The sequence below is a fragment of the Drosophila takahashii genome, chromosome 2L (assembly GCF_030179915.1).
Source record: "Drosophila takahashii strain IR98-3 E-12201 chromosome 2L, DtakHiC1v2, whole genome shotgun sequence".
Classification (NCBI taxonomy): Eukaryota; Metazoa; Arthropoda; class Insecta; order Diptera; family Drosophilidae; genus Drosophila; species Drosophila takahashii.
This window is the reverse complement of record NC_091678.1, coordinates 10,663,292-10,683,583: the sequence shown is the minus strand read 5'-3', so window position 1 is coordinate 10,683,583 and position 20,292 is coordinate 10,663,292. Positions and strand designations below refer to the sequence as shown.

The window sequence follows — 20,292 nt, the reverse complement described above, 5'->3', positions numbered from 1 at the left end:
AATCCTTTAAAGATTACGTTCCCCCTATACGATTCATCACTTTTTTCGGCCCCATACAAATCGACCCGCCCTAATATATATACTTTATGGGGTCGGAAACGCTTCCTTCTCCCTGTTACATACTTTTGCACGAATACAATATACCCTTTTACTCTACGAGTAACGGGTATAAAAAGAAAATGTATACTTCCTGTGTTCGAAAACGTAGTCTCTAAAGAACATATCATGAGCATTGACTGGGGAATTTTATTCTCCTAAAATAATATAACAATATATAGTTTTTATGAAACCCTATTACGAATAATGTATATTTCGAAGTAGCAACATTGTGATTTCCTGTACAATAATAAGAATTTTAAAATATTTTGAGTAAACCAGTATACCGCCAAAATGCCCAGCAGTTAATATCAAATTCTGTTAGTGTTCGTCAGTGTTTTCTTGTTTCTTTCTATATCTCGACTTGTATCCACAGTATTATTAATTGATCTTAGATTAACTTTAACACATAGATCAATATGATTGGGCAAGTAACGACATCGAAAAATTCAAAACTTCATTTCTATTGGTAGGGGCTTTATAAATACCGTTTTATTTATTTCCTATTGCATTATGCCATTAATACATCGTTAATATTCATATAACATTGATCGTTTTCTCCCTTCCTCGCACGCGACTACAACAAATACTCAACAAAAAGTGATTGATAAAAGGAGATACAAAAATTCATATATATACAGGGATTCAACAAACAGAAAACTTGGTCTATCGAACGTATTTAGCTATATATTTTGGGGCCAAACGAGTGTTGGTGCTTAGGATAGAGCGATAAACTTTTCGAAATTTCATAGTCAAAACTTTGGTTTCTCTAACGATGCGTGAGAAATATTCGCGCTAACCAACAAACGTGTTCAATTTTTGTTTTAATATTTATGCTTAATCGATATTATATATGTTGAAAGTGGTTGTGTCTTATTATCGGGGAGGGCTTTTATATTTTGTTTCCTTTTTTTTTGTGGTTGCTGTCGCTGTTGTTGGCTCACACATTAATGCTTAATCAAATCATTCAACTACATACATTGGTTTTTGCTTGGGCTTCGGTAGATTACGAGTCGGCTAAAAATAAAAGTTGATTTGTATATCTAGGGTTGCGTAAAGTTAAGGTGCATCCATTTAGCACGAGCACTGATCCTTGGCGCCCGTAGCCTCGTTGCTCAGCGAAGTTCGCGAGGGCTGCGAGGGCCGGTGCTGAACTCCGGATTCAGAGGCGTTGAGGTCGAGCCGTCCCTCCTGGATGTTCTGGTAAATCTTGCGAGCGGTCTCTAGAAAAGCCTCTTCCACATTCTGGCCACTGTTGTGGGAGAAATAATAATTAGTGTTTTTAGGTATTAGGAAGGCTTGTTCTCAATTACTAAACTACATTACAAATCTAGACCTTGTTATAAATATTTAAAAATTAAATACAGAAATACTTTAAATGATTTTAAAATTAAAAGCTAGCAAATATTGCAACTTTATGATTAAAAAAATGAAAAAAAAAATTGGAAGGACTTTTTAAAGTTTTTGCTGCACACTTTAAATCACTTTATGGTAACTAAACAATTAGATTATGGTTGCCAATTGCATTTCAAACTCACGTCATGGCACTCGCTTCGAGAAACATGAGGCCGTTCTCATCGGCAAACTCCTTGGCCTCCTCGTAGGTCACTTCGCGAGTGCTCTCCAGATCGGACTTGTTGCCAATGAGAAAGATCACAGTGCTGGGGTTGGTGAGATTGCGAGTGTCGGTGAGCCAGCTGCTCAGGTGATTATATGTAGAGCTGAAATCGACAGGTTTAAGTAGGCGAAAAGTGTAGTTTTAAGTTTGTAGCTACCGTCTGGTAATATCGTAGACCATCAGGGCACCGGCCGCTCCCCGGTAATAGGAGCGTGTGACGGCCCGGAATCGCTCCTGGCCCGCTGTGTCCCATATCTGTAGCTTGATCTTCTTGTCGTCCACCTCGATGATCCGTGTTCCGAACTCCACGCCAATGGTGTGTGGGCAATTGGCCATGACTGGGATTTAAAAAGGAAAGTATAACGTTCAAATAAGATCTCTTCCTTCTAAAATTAAATCAAGTACTCACATTTCTTCTCGGTGAACTGGTGGAGCAGACAGGACTTGCCCACGCCCATGTCACCAATGATGATGTACTTGAAGATGTAGTTGTAGTTGTACGGCGCTGCAGTCATGTTGGGACCTAAAATTACACAAAATTATTAATAATAAATTTTAAAAATATTTCTCAGCTTATTTTTTCACATTTTTCTATGATATAGTCTAAGCGTTCGTGTAGCTTGTTCACCACACTGCGCACTTTGCTCATCTTGACATCGAGGGGCATGAACTCCGACCCAAGCAAATGGTTCGCTATCGCTGGTGTCAGGTGCTCATTTGAATGTCCAACCGTTGGCGCTGGTTATCAACAAACTGAGGCGCTGCATTAATTTGTTCTGCGTCGGCTCCACATTTTGTTCCCCCTTTTTTCGAACTGGCCCCGATATTTCTTTTTTAAGGCATGCTTGTGTTTGAACAGCCGACCGGGTTTGTTTATTTGCCAACTGGAGTTCACAAAAAAAAGTAAAAGAGCCCACTGATGTTTCCAGAGTGGCGGGTAAAAACCCTCCATACCACTTGACTTTGGATTTTCGGAGTGTCAGTATCGCTTGAAAGCCTTTGATTGGGCCCGCAATCGAGGGGAGTTTGGGAAAGTGAAGCGAACCCTTCACTCGAGTCGCAAGGGATTACGCTCAAGGTCGCCCGGTAATCGTGGGAATTTAATTATTAAAAGCGGTAAACTCACCCATTTCGGAATGCTTAATTGATTATTTCAGAATGGTAAATACTAACCGAATCATAAGTAACTTGATGTGAGAAATATTTCCATTTAATTATAATTATAATCTTGACTTTTTATACAGCATTGCGAAGAAATAATCACATATCAATACAAAATAAAGCTTTTAAGTAAATACTACTAATTAAACTTCCATAAACGAACCATTATCTGATAGCAAAGAAATTCAGAAAATGAAGAAAAATTTATAGAATGGATTTACCTTTATATCAAGAAAGTATCAACAGTATTATAAACATAAATTTCAGCTAATATAATATAGGACCCTATCACATTTCACTGCCTGTCAAACTGCCAAGTAAATATCAATTTTATAGACTCTCCGGCGGGCAATTAAGATTATGCAGTGGGTCTCGGTCTCGAGTCTTATCAGTCAAACGCCAAAGGCCACACATCAGTGGAGCAATCAATGAATGCGAAATCCGCCAGCTTGCTCATACACATATTTGCAAATTGCGTTGAATGGAAGTGGATCATCCCATCCGCCCCTCCTCATAAAAGAAGCACAAAGGCGCACCCATAACAAGGCGAAAGAACTAGAAAGGAGCAAAGCTTTGTAAAGCCGATGTTTTGATACCCTTAAACAGATATTTTTGGTAAATTTAAGATATTAAAATCCCTAAAAAGTCGAAATAAATAAATTCGAAAAATTAAATCAAATTACTTCGAAGAATATAACAAAACCTGATAACAAAATTCTAAGAAAATTTGTAGTTCCATTGATGTTACTCATCATTTTGTAGGCAGCTTATCATTAGGGAGGATGTGTCAGATATTCCCCACCATACTACTATACCATACCCTAAAATGATCTTACATACATATACATATCTTTCTATTGGAATAATCCTATAATTGAATCCTTAATGGAATGATTAATATAATTAATTTTTATCAGAATTATCAGAGATATAGAAAATAAGAGTGATACATATTAGCGGTCGACTTTGCCCCACACTACCCTAAAAATAATATATGTGCGACTGTTATTTTTAAACAAAAAAACCCAATCAGATCTAAAACCATCCCTTAAAAAACCATCTGTTTGTCACTGGATTTTTCCATATCTAATTACTCATCCGAGTCACAAACCGGGTGATGAAAACCGTAGTACCCTTTAGTAGGGTATCAAAGCATTCAGGGGGTGTATACAACAACAATGGAGTGGAGTGGGGCAGCCTAACGACAAAAACAAGAGAGAGCGAGAGCGCAGGGGAAAGTTTTGCGAGCACGAGCACCCACTGCTGCACTGCGTCACCCTTTTCGCGGATGGTTTTCCATTTTGTTTAATTTAATCAGTCTTTAATTGGCTTAAGGAAAACGGCGAATATTACTCACCGTTTTAGATCACTTTAGTACACCTTAGGGAGCGGAAGGAGCGCGGAATGTAGGGCGGTTACGCAGAGCGGGGGGCGTGGAAGTGTGCGAGTGTGTGTGTATGTGCGTATTATTGTTTTCTTGGGCGGAATTCAATTGCAGCTCTCTGCCAATTTGGCAATGCAAAATGCAGCTCAGTCCGGTGCTATCACACACACGCTGGCTTCGCGGGCTGCGGGGTATTATTATTGCAATTATTTTCAATTTACAGGTCGATTCGTCGTCGATGCAAATCAGTACACTCTCTTTGTTTTGCTTTGGTCGCGAAGGTCACACTGAACCATAAATAATATGCCAGTGTGACCCCGCCTGCGTAGCTAGCGGAGACATCCACCTTTTAGTGAGACCTTTTGCGACCAAGAGGCCATCTCTAGAGGGGCGCACGTGTTGCGGGTTTCGTTTGTTTATGTTGCAAGTTCTTCGTAAATTACGGCCAAAATGTTCGTAAACGAAGTGAACGATGTGAAGATCTACAACCTGAGCGCGGGCAAGTCGGTGCCGGATGTAAGTACAAAGATATTCCCCCTGCAAAGTAGATATAATCAAGAATATCTTCACTTAGTGGCTCACGGATCGCCGCAAGCGGTCGCAGCTGAAGAAGAAGGTGGACTCCCGGCGGCAGATCGAGCTCATCCAGGACTTCGAGATGCCCGGCGTGTGCACCAGCATCCGCATGAGTCCCGACCAGCAGTACATCCTGGCCACCGGCACCTACAAGCCGCGCGTCAAGTGCTTCGAGGTGGCCAATCTGTCCATCAAATTCGAGCGCTGCTTCGACTCCGAGGTGACCACCTTCGAGGTGATCAGCGAGGATTACGGCAAGATGGTGTTCCTGCAGTGCGACCGCTACGTGGAGATCCATGCGGCCCACGGGCGGCACTACAGGCTGAGGATTCCGCGCTTCGGTCGGGACATGAAGTACCACAAACCGAGCTGCGATATGTTCATCGTGGGCGTGGGCAGGGTAAGTACTTCTATCTATCTTCTATAGCCCTGCATGAATGGATTCAATGAGTTATATTGAATTTTTTGTTTTATATGAATGAATTAATTCGAATTTAAAGTTTAATAGAATTGCATGAATTTGAATTTTGAGTTTGTCTTTTGAATTATTTCGGAATTCATGCCATTCATTTATTCAATTCTATTGATTATATTTGAATTTTTTGTTTAATATGAATGAATTAATTCGAATTTTAAGTTTAATAGAATTCAATGAATTTAAATTTTGAGTTTGTCTTTTGAATTATTTCGGAATTCATGCTATTCATTCATTCAATTCTATTGATTCTATTTCAATTCTATTCAAATCGTTTGAATTATTTGAGAATTCATGCCATTCATTCATTCAATTCAATTAATTTCTTTTGAAAAAGCAAAAGGGACATCATTTTGTGATTAAATCTGCCTGAATTTTATTTACTAAGCAGTTAACATTGATTTGTTAAAAATTTTCCACTTTTTGTTTTCAAAAGAAAGCACAAAAAAAATCTGGCAAATTCAAAAAATTCATAAAAGTTATTCATTCATTCAATTCGAAATGAATTAAAAAAACATTTAATTTATTTCACATATAATTTAATTAAAATTAATTTTAAAACAAAAATTGAATGATTCACGCAGGGCTCTACTGTATACTACCCTCTCAAACTAATCTCCTTTCTGGCAGGACATCTACCGACTCAATTTGGAGCGCGGCCAGTTCCTGCAGCCCTTTGAAACGGAAGGTAGCTGTCTGAACGCCTGCGAAGTGAATCCCGAGCACCATCTTCTGCTGGCGGGCACCAAAGAAGGCACCGTGGAGGCCTGGGATCCGCGCACCAAGCAGCGCTGCTCCACCCTGGACGTGGCCATGAAATTACCGGGCGTCAAGGAGTTTCCCTCGGTGACGGCGCTTAAATTCAGGAATGGCTTGCATATGGGAGTGGGCACAGCTTCGGGACACGTACTGATCTACGATATACGGGCCAAGCAACCGCTGCTGGTGAAGAACCACCTAAATCGATTGCCCATCAAGCGGCTGGCCTTTAATCCCTCCCAGAATGCCGTCTACAGCCTGGACGAGGCCACGTTGAAGCTGTGGGACGAACAGACGGGCAAGCAGATCGCATATGTGGAGTCTACTACCTCTTTTAATGATTTCTGCACCATTCCCGACACGGGCATGTTCTTTGTGGCCCAGGAGGATGTGAAGATGATGACCTACTATGTGCCTGCCATGGGCCCAGCTCCGCGCTGGTGCTCCTTCCTGGACAACCTCACCGAGGAGATCGAATCGGAGGTGGTGGAGAATGTGTACGATGACTACCAGTTCGTCACGGCCAAGGAGCTGGCCGAACTGGGCATGGAGCATCTGGTGGGCAGCAATCTGCTCAAGGGTTACATGCATGGGTGAGTCTTAAAGGGATAAACAATATTACAATATTTTATAATAAACTGAAATCCCTTAGTTACTTCATGGACGCTCGGCTGTACAACAAAGCCAAGGCTGTGGTGGAACCCTTCGCCTTTGACCGCTTCCGCAAGGACAAAATCCGACAGGAGATTGAGAGCGAGCGCAAGTCGCGCCTTCAAATCGAATCCAAGCTGCCCAAGGTCAACAAGGAGTTGGCTCTCAAGATTATGGACGAACAGGCCAATCCCTCGAACAGCTCGAAGCAGCGCAATGTGCCCAATCTTCTCGAGGACTCGCGTTTCAAGGCCATGTTTGAGAACGCCGACTTTGCGGTCAACAAGTCGGCCGAGGAGTATCGTCTGCTGGCTCCTGTACTGAATCGTCTGGATAAATCCAAGGCCAAGGAGCTGAAGAAGCGCGTGGAAGTGGCGCATGTGGCCGAACTGCATGCCGACGAGGCGCAGCAGCGCGAGGAAAGCGACAACGACGAGGATCTCTTCGGCTTTGAGAAGAGCGATGGCGAGACTAAGGATGACAGCGGTGATGAAGCATCCTCCGACGATGAAGATCGCAGGGAGTATGTGAAGGAAATGAAGCAGGCTTACAAGCAGGTGAAGCGACAGCGTGAGGAAGAGGAGGATTTGGAAGAGGAAAATGACGAGCAGCAGGAGGACGAATCTGCCGATTCTAAAATAGCACCCCAAACGAATGGCTACCACCAAAAACCCACTACCAATGGCCATCGCTTCACCATGACCGCCCTGGATCAGCACCAGGGCAGCAGTCTGGTGCAGCAGCGCATCAAGAAGGCCAGCCTGCAGGATCGCGTGCAGGTCATGTCCCAGTTGGAGGGACAAGTGACCAACGTGGGTCGCTCCCTGGGCAATCGACAGATGACCTTCGAGGTGAACAAGCTGAAGAAATCACAGTTCCATGCCAAGAAGCGCGAGGCGGAGATGAAGAAGCATCGTGAGGAGCGAAGGAGCATTGTCAGACCCATCAAGTCGCTGAGACTGAAGAAGGTTAATTTTAAGTAAAAACAAAAAAAGGTTGCAATTAGTTCTGTACATAAATTAATATGTTAAATTAATGATCAAATATTAGTGCGAATTGAATAGCGGCAGGGTGTCGACAAAGGGCTCATTAGAATCGTATAAAGGCACATCGTATTCGTCCATGGAGTCGAATTGGGCTATCTGCAGAGGCTCTATCTCAACATCATCGGAGTACGTTGCTGTCGAGACTTCACTGTCGTCGCTGTACTCCGAGTTAAAGCCGCTTTCACTGCAGTTATCTTCTTCCTGGTTCGATTCTTCAGCTTTGGCAATAACAATTATTGACTGACCGTTGATAAATTGGATAACTTACCATTAACAATAGCCCTCGAACTTTGTAAATTGTTTACCAAGTGCAAAAGCGCTTCTGTTACTGGTCCCGTGACAGGTTGTCGCATCTTTTCAAAGTACAAGCGGAAAAATAGCTCAGAGTTGATCAGCTCGAGAGGTTTCTCCTGGATTCCCGTCTGAGTGCAGGCCAACACGGCCGATTGTTCTGCACCCATATTCACAAATCAAATGCCAAAGGAATTCCCAGTAAATTTATGATGACAGATTTATTCGACCTCCTTTGATTGTGCAGATTTTGGAATTAATTTAGGAAACAAGTTCGATGTAATATTTAAAAAATGTTTATTAAATATTTTAACTTAAGGTACATATATAAATGTAATTTTTTTGTAATATTCAGCTAAAAAACGTATTTTTTGCAGATCCTAACGTTTCTGAAATTGAAATAATAGGAAAAATAAGCAGAGAAATATTTAAAAATCTTTTTATTTTCAATAATATCATCTCAGTGCTAGTCCTTAAAATACAAAGAATTTTAAGACATTGCCCGAACTTAAATATCCGGAACAGGGCTTAGAAAAATTCTGGTAGTCGACCTATAAGTATAAGCCACAAGCTAAGATTTCCATTGAACAGCTGTGACTTTTATTAGCGAATTCTAATTTGAAAGTTTCTCCCTTAAATCAATAAAAATTGCTAATTGCTCTGCCATTTGATATCTAGACCGAAGTAAACACTTAGTCACTGTTTATGTCGCACTATAGATGAAGCGTTATAAATTCAATTTACAAGCTGAGCTTAAGAGCTTTCAATTTGGCCAACTTGCTGGGCTTGCGTTTAAAGCTCGGCTTGGACAGGCTTACAAAGTTGACTTTTCAAAAGCTATTCAAAAATCTTTATCAATTTGCGGTATAAATAGGAAGCTGTTTTAGAATTTTCAGCTCATTTCAAGTTTTTCTTTTGTGCCGTTTGTGACTGTTTTTAAGTGGAAGGTAAAAATAGTTTTGTAACCTTTTTGCTTTAGGATCCTAAATGATTACAAAAGTTGTGTTGTTCTTGTGCTAAAATTCTAGGAAACAAAGAAAATGTTTTGAAAAAACCTTTAAGGAAAATATTATTTGTTCTTGTGCTAAAATTCTGGGGAACAAAGAAAATGTTTTTACAAACCTTTAGGGAAAATATATCCATTTTTATTAAGAGTTGATTTAAAATTTTCTTGAATGCATTGAATCTATTTAGATAAGAAATAAATTACCTACCTCATTACGATATTCTCATTTAGAGACCGCCATGAATAGTTTTAGAATTTTCAAGCTTCAGCAATTCTATCCCAGCAATATGCTAATAACAATGTTTTTCGAACCATTACAAAAGTTGGCTAATTGAGGCCTCTTGCCCACAGATCAGCGTAATGACAGGCACGAAAAAATAAACAACTATGTATTGAGATTTTATCTAAACAAATGTGCCAACCGGTTGGACAAAGGCCCATAAATACACAGATGAAAAAAAATAAAGAAGCGAGACTTGGCGTAGACACCAGTATGTCCAATGCTGAACTTTAGCATATTGCAAGACAAACCGAGGCTTGGCTTACGGCCCGGTCTTGACAAGGTCTTTTCGAATCCATGGCGACAAAATGTTGGAGGAGGTCGATGATCAATCAGAGTTCGGTACTTCACAAGACCCCAATCCACCTTGAACCTGAAGTTGCTTTGAGGAAGTACTTAACTCCCCTGTAGGATTGCTTGTCGTTTGGCGTGAAAAAGTTTCGGCCCAAAAGTAGGCAACGGAAATTGGCCAGAACGATTTTGGACAGGGATAAGTCTCTTGAGCCAAAATTCCAAAATTTCACCAAAGTGGTGAGCGAGGTCGTACTCTGGGTCCCGACCCGAAGTCAATCTCGTTTAGAGTCACACCAAAATTGCCAGTGGATTGAAACAGAAGTTAGTTGCAAGTGCAGTGAAGATCGAAGTTTGAAAAATTTAAGGAAATCCAAAAGTACTAAAATTCCCGGCAATCGCCGTTGCAAGTTGGTTAAAACCAAACCAAAATACAAGTGCTAAAGTGCCAACCCCTAGAGGGTAAGTTTTTTTTGGTAGAGAAAGTGGAAAAAACGGCGGCTGAACGCCTTGATATTTCAGGTGGCACCCGGTTACATACACAGAGAAAAAAATGGAACAATACCAGATTGATATTGTCTCCTCAATTTGTACATATCAATTTTTCCATATAAATGTAATACGAATTCATACCAATATGATACGAAATCATAACAATTACCCATGTTGATATGAATCCGTAACATATTAATATGAATACTTCAAAGATTGATATGTTTTTCATATCAAATGGGGCATCGAAAAGTCTTCGAAAAAATAGTATGGCTGTAAAGTTGTATTTTTGTTGTATTTCTGGTATTATACCGCTTTATATGCTGTGGTCACACTTACAAGTTGAGCATGCTTAAACGAGCTAATTTTACATTCAAGTTTAGCTAATATACTCGCGTGTAACTTGTCGCGATGGCCCAATAGGTAACGCATCCGACTCTGATGCGAGAGGACCCCGGTTCAAAACCGGCTAAGGCAGAGAAAGTAAAAAGTTTTTAAGGCGCATAATTAACATTTCCTTAACAATATTAAAAACAAAATTGTTGTAAAAAGTTAATATGATAAGATTACTAATAAAAAAAAAAAGTTGTGTTGTGTTGTGAGCGGGATTTGAACCCCGTTCCCCCGAGCACAAAATAATATCAGGACCTAGCACCTTGGCCTCTGAGCCATGCAGACATTTTTTTTTTCGTGGCAGAATGCTTTTCTGAGTTAGAGAAAATACAATACAAAATTTTGTAGCAAAATTTGATATGAGATCATAACAATCTTGTATGAAAAATACCTTATTAATATGTTCGAAAATACCAATTTGGTATGTTCGAAAATATCATTTTGGTATGACCACATATGGGACCAAAATTGATATGAAAAAATACCCGAATGATGACCAGTTTTGGTATTTTTTTTTCTCTGTGTAACCCCGGTCCGCCAAAAGCCAGGCTCGGGCGTAAGAGGCGTCTGGAGAACAAAAGGGCCAGCAGGAGTGAATTTATATACCCATCAACCGATCAATCAGCACCAGCAGCAGCAGCAGAATCCGAGATCCCTCAGCAGCAACCAAAGCGCCGAGAATTTGATTTATATATATTATCTACATATTTTTGATACTTTCTACATCTACGTTTATATGTTGTAGAATAGCCTACTAGCCAACAAAATTTAGGCTAGGCCATTTACCGGCAATACAGTCAGTAAGCCGTAGGGAAATATAGCCCAAGAAGAAAAAAAAAATGAATTAATCAACCCCTCAAATACTAAATCATTTCGAATTACATTTAAAACTTAAAGTTTCGAATTTTACGCGTCATTATACGCCACTAGAAGCAGATTGAAGCTGAATTTTAGTTTAAGTAGTTTTAAGAGAATAGTTATAATCAAGAGAGTAGGTCAATAACAGGGAAAATATGCATTAGAGCTGAGCAGTCCCGTCTTCCCATGTACTTTTCCCTTCCCTCTCCCATGTCTTAACGGCAGAGTACCGTACCGCTGTAGAGTACGAGTAAGGCGAGTGAGAGTAACGCTAGCGATCTCTTATGTAGTTGAGGTTCTCTTTCACAGGCCCCCTTCGAGAAGCGCTTCTTCGTGGGAAAACAAAGTGAGTCGATTTAATGTCATAAGAATCTCAACTACCCTTTTTAAATAGAACAAAAGTCTAAAGAGAAAATTTAACTTGTTACAAAATAAAAAATTCACCCCTCACTTAAATGCTGTAATAAAAAAAAAAAAAATTTAAAGAAACTACAAACTCCAAAAAAATGTCCTCCCCATAAAGCCCAAACCACAACTCCCTGCTCAATAATATAAAGTTTTAAGCCACACATATCATGCCATAATTTTACATACCTACACCCATTATACCCGCTCTCTACATTTGTATTATTTCATGTAAAAGCTAGATGTTATATACATGAGCACTGAAATATTCAGCGATCGCTAAATTTAATTTTTATTCATTAAATTCGCAATTTTAAGTTCAATCTATATGTTAATCACTTCTTAGGATCCTAATGCTCTTGTTTAGAATTAAATTTTGTCAGTTAATAGGATTATTCTATGTTTAAAAATAAAATTTATAATGTTGTCTAAAGTTGAGTAGAGTCCATAGGGAAGCCATGCGTCGTCGAATGTTATCTGTCGTGTAAAGTGTAGTCGCCTTTTAGGGATCGCCATAAATATATCTGGTCGATGGTGATCATGGTAGGGAGGGCAAGTCAGCTTGAACAACCGCTGACATAAAGGCACTACATCCTTGTTCGTCCTTATCTGTCCTTTGCTAGTCAATAGTCCGGTCCATTAGTCCTGTGGAGATCCTCGTACCCTTTAGCACGCGAAGTAATAAGATTTTGTTGTTCGTCTATAGAGCAAGTAGCAGCGTTCTTAAAACCTATCCCCGACCCCCCTCTACTGGTAACTCATGCCGGAACCAGCGCGTGCTCTACGTAGGCTACAAATTACACCAGCTCTCGAAACGTAGTTCGCTACAGTATTCTAATATATAACAATAAACTTATTTGGCGCCCAAACGTGTGTGGCCCGATTCTGTCATGGCGACAGATCGATCCGGCAAGGCCAGATCCATAAAAAGAAAAAATATATATATTTAAAACCGTCAGTAACATCAGACGTTAGTCAAGAGAATCTCCACAGCATTCATCCTCTAGATTAGGTGCGGCGAGGAGTGATTTACGGATCAAAACTCCTTGCATACTATTAGGCTGCTGGAAAAGTTTTAGCTATTTAGCTTTAACGCCGCTACCTAATTAAACTTACGCATAGGGCGTTGTTTATTGGCTTAATAAATTTGCCATCCCGTCTTTTAGCGTGGGAAGTATTAATTGTTTTGTTGTACTGAAGTCTAATATGGAATTGTACAGAACACTTGTTGCCGGTTGCCTGGTGTATCTGGTATAGTCTGTGTTTTATTCGAAGTTCAATCATTTCATTAATACAAGATGTTAAATGTAAGATTAAGAGTCTGTTTTCGAGAATCTGAACAATAGGAGCCGGATGTTGCCGCTTTGCCATGCGGTGAACCGATTAAGTAGGTATTTTCGTTAATAGATCGTCATCTGAAAACGATATCTTTCACCTTTCTAGTCAATTTTTTTTTGTAATTTATTTTTGTTTTGCGTGTTAAGCTTTTTGTAGTGGAGTTTTAGGCGGAATTGTACAGAACACTTTTGGCCGTTTGCCTGGTGTATCTGGTATAGTCTGTATAGAATACAAGTTGCAAAAAGTTATTTGATACAAGATGTTAAATGTAAGATTAGTGAATCTGTTACATACAAATCCTGATATTACAGGAGCCTCTTGTTGCCGTTTGCCTTGAGGTGAACCTTTTTATTGTTTTTGTGTAATAGTTCGTCATCTGAAAACGACATCTTCCACTTGTAATTCCATTTTATTATAAAAAATTTTAGAGTCAATAGTATTAAATTTCATTACCGACAGGACTTAGCAGGACAAGGAGCTTTACAAAAAGATAGCAGAAAACGATTGCATGGCACCCCAAATTTTGAAAGTTTTATTTTTGATTTTTTTTCGATTATTTATTTATTTATTTATGTTTTGTTTATTTATTATTTTTGCTTACTATTATTTATTTATTTTATTTATTTATTTTTATTATTAGGTAGATATTTTTTTCAATTATTATTGCAAGATTCCGGAGCTTTAGGTTTCGTTGAAATGTCCCTAGCACACAGCACAGAAGATTTAAATAAAATAGTAGAGAACGTTTGTCAGATCTGTGCAAAACCTATTTCCTTTCCGATCCAATTGCTACACACTAGTTGCGGTCACGACTTTCACCGAAATTGTTTCGCTACAAAAGCGCGGAAAACAAAAATCTGTCCTGTCTGCTCTAGCTCACTATCCTTCGCATCAGCGGAGAATTTAGCAGTTGATACTCCAACTAAACCTTCAGGCTCAAGAACCAAAACTCCAATAGTGCCACTTAACGTAGTAACTAGGTCGAAAGCTAATCAAGGCAAACCACCAGCCGAAATCACAATGTCAAATTCTAATAGTTTAGACCAGGCTCTAGTCCAGACTGGACCACCAAAGGATTTTCAAACTGCTATGGTCCAAAGTATAAGTCAAGCCATTTCACAGGCTATAGCGGAGGCGATGGCCCAGCAAACAAAAGAGCTTGTTAAATTGGTAGACCAAGAGACCGAAAAGATCACTAAAGCTTTTACAGAAGGACTCAAAAATCGAAATCAAAATCAATTCCCCAATCAGATAGTACTAGCTCCGATCGAGAACCACGCTAATATTGCTCAGCAGACACCACAACAGGTAGATTCGATCGAGAACCAGGCTAATATTGCTCAGCAGACACCACAACATGTAGATTCGATTGAGAACCAGGCTTATGCAGATCCGCAAGTACAACAAAACGTAGATCCGATCGAGAACCAAGCTTATGCAGTTCAGCAGACACCACAAAATTTAGATCGAAGTTTGAGGGGCAATCAATCGCCTGCCTCAGTCCCGAGTTTGATGAGCTCTGATCAAATTGCCCAAATCATGTGTAGCTGGAAGCTACGCTTCTCAGGAAAAGGCCCGATGACCATCGACGACTTTATATACAGAGTCGAAGCGTTAGCGGGACAAACATTGCAGGGTAATCTTGAGCTAATGGCTCAAAACGCTAATATTTTGTTTGAGGGAATTGGAAGCGATTGGTACTGGCAGTACCACAAAAGTGTTTCTGAGGTGCGTTGGTATGAGTTGTGCGCAGCATTAAAGGGCCAATTTAAGGATAATCTATCTGATCGAAGTATTAGGGCGGAATTAGAGCAGAGGAAACAACGCGAAAAGGAATCGTTTGATAACTTTTATACGGTAATTTCATCGCTCTCAGATAGACTGTCGCAGCCCATGACTGACCAATCAATGGTAGAAATACTACGGCATAATCTTCTTCCGGAAATACAACGCGGGTTACTGTATGAGTCGGCTAACTCTGTATCAGAATTGAGAAGCCTTGTGAGAGCCCGTGAAATATTAATGAAAAATTTAGGAAAAGATTTAGGAACCATACAGCACCCTTCACAAAAGCGCCATTGCCCGGCAAGTCAATACCAAATAGAACCAAAGCCAGATTGCGTAGGCTCGGATAAAGATCAAGAGTTAGCAGCGATGAATAGGTCTTCTTGGTATTACAATGAGAAAGGGCCTCAGGTAATGGAAATTACCGACAAGCTGGTATCTCCCTTGTGGCAATAGCTCACCCCAAGTGAGATTTTGGTGGGGGGGAACTGTAGGATTGCTTGTCGTTTGGCGTGAAAAAGTTTCGGCCCAAAAGTAGGCAACGGAAATTGGCCAGAACGATTTTGGACAGGGATAAGTCTCTTGAGCCAAAATTCCAAAATTTCACCAAAGTGGTGAGCGAGGTCGTACTCTGGGTCCCGACCCGAAGTCAATCTCGTTTAGAGTCACACCAAAATTGCCAGTGGATTGAAACAGAAGTTAGTTGCAAGTGCAGTGAAGATCGAAGTTTGAAAAATTTAAGGAAATCCAAAAGTACTAAAATTCCCGGCAATCGCCGTTGCAAGTTGGTTAAAACCAAACCAAAATACAAGTGCTAAAGTGCCAACCCCTAGAGGGTAAGTTTTTTTTGGTAGAGAAAGTGGAAAAAACGGCGGCTGAACGCCTTGATATTTCAGGTGGCACCCGGTTACATACACAGAGAAAAAAATGGAACAATACCAGATTGATATTGTCTCCTCAATTTGTACATATCAATTTTTCCATATAAATGTAATACGAATTCATACCAATATGATACGAAATCATAACAATTACCCATGTTGATATGAATCCGTAACATATTAATATGAATACTTCAAAGATTGATATGTTTTTCATATCAAATGGGGCATCGAAAAGTCTTCGAAAAAATAGTATGGCTGTAAAGTTGTATTTTTGTTGTATTTCTGGTATTATACCGCTTTATATGCTGTGGTCACACTTACAAGTTGAGCATGCTTAAACGAGCTAATTTTACATTCAAGTTTAGCTAATATACTCGCGTGTAACTTGTCGCGATGGCCCAATAGGTAACGCATCCGACTCTGATGCGAGAGGACCCCGGTTCAAAACCGGCTAAGGCAGAGAAAGTAAAAAGTTTTTAAGGCGCATAATTAACATTTCCTTAACAATATTAAAAACAAAATTGTTGTAAAAAGTTAATATGATAAGATTACTAATAAAAAAAAAAAGTTGTGTTGTGTTGTGAGCGGGATTTGAACCCCGTTCCCCCGAGCACAAAATAATATCAGGACCTAGCACCTTGGCCTCTGAGCCATGCAGACATTTTTTTTTTCGTGGCAGAATGCTTTTCTGAGTTAGAGAAAATACAATACAAAATTTTGTAGCAAAATTTGATATGAGATCATAACAATCTTGTATGAAAAATACCTTATTAATATGTTCGAAAATACCAATTTGGTATGTTCGAAAATATCATTTTGGTATGACCACATATGGGACCAAAATTGATATGAAAAAATACCCGAATGATGACCAGTTTTGGTATTTTTTTTTCTCTGTGTAACCCCGGTCCGCCAAAAGCCAGGCTCGGGCGTAAGAGGCGTCTGGAGAACAAAAGGGCCAGCAGGAGTGAATTTATATACCCATCAACCGATCAATCAGCACCAGCAGCAGCAGCAGAATCCGAGATCCCTCAGCAGCAACCAAAGCGCCGAGAATTTGATTTATATATATTATCTACATATTTTTGATACTTTCTACATCTACGTTTATATGTTGTAGAATAGCCTACTAGCCAACAAAATTTAGGCTAGGCCATTTACCGGCAATACAGTCAGTAAGCCGTAGGGAAATATAGCCCAAGAAGAAAAAAAAAATGAATTAATCAACCCCTCAAATACTAAATCATTTCGAATTACATTTAAAACTTAAAGTTTCGAATTTTACGCGTCATTATACGCCACTAGAAGCAGATTGAAGCTGAATTTTAGTTTAAGTAGTTTTAAGAGAATAGTTATAATCAAGAGAGTAGGTCAATAACAGGGAAAATATGCATTAGAGCTGAGCAGTCCCGTCTTCCCATGTACTTTTCCCTTCCCTCTCCCATGTCTTAACGGCAGAGTACCGTACCGCTGTAGAGTACGAGTAAGGCGAGTGAGAGTAACGCTAGCGATCTCTTATGTAGTTGAGGTTCTCTTTCACAGGCCCCCTTCGAGAAGCGCTTCTTCGTGGGAAAACAAAGTGAGTCGATTTAATGTCATAAGAATCTCAACTACCCTTTTTAAATAGAACAAAAGTCTAAAGAGAAAATTTAACTTGTTACAAAATAAAAAATTCACCCCTCACTTAAATGCTGTAATAAAAAAAAAAAAAATTTAAAGAAACTACAAACTCCAAAAAAATGTCCTCCCCATAAAGCCCAAACCACAACTCCCTGCTCAATAATATAAAGTTTTAAGCCACACATATCATGCCATAATTTTACATACCTACACCCATTATACCCGCTCTCTACATTTGTATTATTTCATGTAAAAGCTAGATGTTATATACATGAGCACTGAAATATTCAGCGATCGCTAAATTTAATTTTTATTCATTAAATTCGCAATTTTAAGTTCAATCTATATGTTAATCACTTCTTAGGATCCTAATGCTCTTGTTTAGAATTAAATTTTGTCAGTTAATAGGATTATTCTATGTTTAAAAATAAAATTTATAATGTTGTCTAAAGTTGAGTAGAGTCCATAGGGAAGCCATGCGTCGTCGAATGTTATCTGTCGTGTAAAGTGTAGTCGCCTTTTAGGGATCGCCATAAATATATCTGGTCGATGGTGATCATGGTAGGGAGGGCAAGTCAGCTTGAACAACCGCTGACATAAAGGCACTACATCCTTGTTCGTCCTTATCTGTCCTTTGCTAGTCAATAGTCCGGTCCATTAGTCCTGTGGAGATCCTCGTACCCTTTAGCACGCGAAGTAATAAGATTTTGTTGTTCGTCTATAGAGCAAGTAGCAGCGTTCTTAAAACCTATCCCCGACCCCCCTCTACTGGTAACTCATGCCGGAACCAGCGCGTGCTCTACGTAGGCTACAAATTACACCAGCTCTCGAAACGTAGTTCGCTACACCCCTTAATTGTGCACGTTTTTGTAAATTGTCACATTCATTTCTATTCGATCGTTATCGATTGGTAATGCCAATAATAAAAAAAAACAATTATAGAGTTACTCTTCTATGGAAATGTACTGCAAACTGGTTTGGGCTTTATACAGTTTTCGTTTACGTGCGAAAAACCAGTTTGATGATTTTTTAAAAATCGGTTTTAATCCGCCTGCATCTTGGCCAATTTTAATATTGAATAAAGCTTTTTGTTTGTGGCTTCTTGTTTCTGCGAATCTGAAGATTTATGAGTCGAGCGAGCGTGATTGAAATGTTAAGTTAATTTCGGTTCATTTAGGCACTTAAAATGTTTTGATGGAGTTTTTTGGGTCCTCTGTTTGGGGTTCCTATCGTAGCCGGTTTCTAGCTGAGAATTACAACCTTATCTTAAATCTTGTTTAATATCTAGCAGTCAACTGTCAAGGCTGCATATATACCCATTATGGCAGCAGAAACTGAACAAACTGCATAATAAACGTTGGCGTTGACAAACTGCATAATTGGAGCTAGTTTTCAATATATTTGTAACTGCCTACGTATATGTATATTTGTAGACTTATCAAAGGAAAAAAAAACTTCAGCAAAGTCAAACTGGCCAAGGCCAACGAAAAAAGTCTCACTTGAGTGGAAATGTTAATTAATTAATTTATGAAAAACTAGTAAATGCAATTAAACAGCATGCTCAGAAAAAACAACAAAAAAGGTTAGCGGAAAAATTTAAACAATGACCGGCAGCAAATAAATTTGTATAATTCAATGCAATTTCGCATTGACTTTTTCTACTTTCGAAGTACAATTTCTACAAATATCTAAGGAACTTGTTCAAAAATAATAGTACTAAAAGCACGTTAAAAATAGTCTGGATTCTCTTAAAAAAAGCTGGTTACTTGAGTTTTAGAAATAGTAGAAAATTAATAGCCTTTAAGAGCGAAGGATCAATGTTTTAAAATTACAATATTACTATTAATAAAATGTTTTTTTTTATGCAAACAATTTGTATTTTTTGTTGATTTGTATTTAAAAATGTAATATATTTAAAAAAAAAGGCCAGTTACTTGAATTTCAGAAATATTTGAAAAAAGGGTAAAGGGTTTAAGTATTAACATTACATTTTTACAAATTATTCAAAAATGAAATATTTTTATTTTTTGAATTTTGTTGAAATAGGACTTTTATTTTTTTTTTATACATTTTTTATATACATTTATATGTTTTTTTTTTATATCTTTACATTATAATATATTAGACATTTAATTAATGCGTTATTTTCTATTTTTTTAAAAAGGGATTTTTATTTTTTTTGTATACATTTATATATACATATTTTATATTAATTTTTATATATATTTTTATAGATATGTTCCGTCTCTTGGTGATTGTGGCCTGCCTGGCCATCAGTGCACATGCCTACTCCGAGGGAGCTCCAAAGGCTGCCTGCCGGGACCTGACGCCCCAGCACGGAGCCAAGTTGCAGACGGACAAGCCCCCGTACAGCATCTCCGGTGCGCCCCATGTGCGCGGCGATCAGAAGCTCACCCTGACCCTGGGTGGCGATGAGTTCCTCGGCTTCATGATCCAGGCACGCGACGGGCAGAACCGCGTGGTCGGCCAGTTCCAGGTGGTGGATCCCAAGCACTCGCAGACTTTGGAATGCTCCGGCAAGGACGACACCCTCACCCACCTGAAGGCCACCAAGGGCAGCCCGCTGACCAGCGTCACCTTCGACTGGATCCCGCCAGCAGGCTACAAGGGCAACGTTAAGTTCATGGCCACCGTGGTCCAAACCGGATTCGTTTACTGGGTGGGTCGCGTCACCAAGGACGTCGATGTGGAGTAGGCGCATGTCCTTCCAGTGCTTGTGATAGAATTATTCATGATTTGCCCAAAATCTATGTCTACCGTTAATGTTCCGATTAGCTTTGGAGCGTAGTATTCTTGAAAATAAAGTCGAAAAAAGGTCGTTGATGGAAAGTGTGTTTAGTAATTAATTGGTGGGTCTCTAAG

At 39.3% G+C, this 20,292-nt stretch overlaps 4 protein-coding genes across 5 annotated transcripts; 2 read left to right on the top strand and 2 right to left on the bottom strand.

The window, feature by feature from the left end:
- Positions 1–551: 551 nt before the first annotated feature.
- On the bottom strand, positions 552–4,524 carry Rab14 (RAS oncogene family member Rab14). Of its 2 annotated transcripts, none has more exons than XM_017147404.3 (5): positions 4,233–4,524; positions 2,124–2,237; positions 1,872–2,052; positions 1,635–1,817; positions 552–1,348 (listed from the first exon to the last, which is right to left on the bottom strand). In XM_017147404.3, the coding sequence occupies exons 2-5, from the start codon at positions 2,227–2,229 to the stop codon at positions 1,171–1,173; spliced, it is 648 nt and encodes a 215-aa protein (XP_017002893.1). In that variant the 5' UTR covers positions 2,230–2,237; positions 4,233–4,524; the 3' UTR covers positions 552–1,170. The 2 variants fall into 2 exon arrangements, with proteins under 2 accessions (XP_017002893.1, XP_017002892.1); XM_017147403.3 differs by lacking the exon at positions 4,233–4,524 and adding an exon at positions 2,300–2,565.
- An 89-nt stretch (positions 4,525–4,613) lies between these two features.
- l(2)34Fd (lethal (2) 34Fd) lies at positions 4,614–7,765 on the top strand. The gene is made up of 4 exons (XM_017147402.3): positions 4,614–4,775; positions 4,834–5,235; positions 5,941–6,662; positions 6,722–7,765. Exons 1-4 carry the CDS (start codon positions 4,710–4,712, stop codon positions 7,701–7,703), a joined length of 2,172 nt encoding a protein of 723 aa, XP_017002891.2. The 5' UTR covers positions 4,614–4,709; the 3' UTR covers positions 7,704–7,765.
- LOC108061298 (uncharacterized) lies at positions 7,732–8,293 on the bottom strand. The gene is made up of 2 exons (XM_017147406.3): positions 8,035–8,293; positions 7,732–7,984 (listed from the first exon to the last, which is right to left on the bottom strand). Exons 1-2 carry the CDS (start codon positions 8,225–8,227, stop codon positions 7,767–7,769), a joined length of 411 nt encoding a protein of 136 aa, XP_017002895.2. The 5' UTR covers positions 8,228–8,293; the 3' UTR covers positions 7,732–7,766.
- Positions 8,294–8,857: 564 nt separating this feature from the next.
- Positions 8,858–20,259, top strand: l(2)34Fc (lethal (2) 34Fc). The gene is made up of 2 exons (XM_017147405.3): positions 8,858–9,004; positions 19,644–20,259. Exon 2 carries the CDS (start codon positions 19,646–19,648, stop codon positions 20,123–20,125), a length of 480 nt encoding a protein of 159 aa, XP_017002894.2. The 5' UTR covers positions 8,858–9,004; positions 19,644–19,645; the 3' UTR covers positions 20,126–20,259.
- The last annotated feature ends 33 nt before the right edge of the window (positions 20,260–20,292 follow it).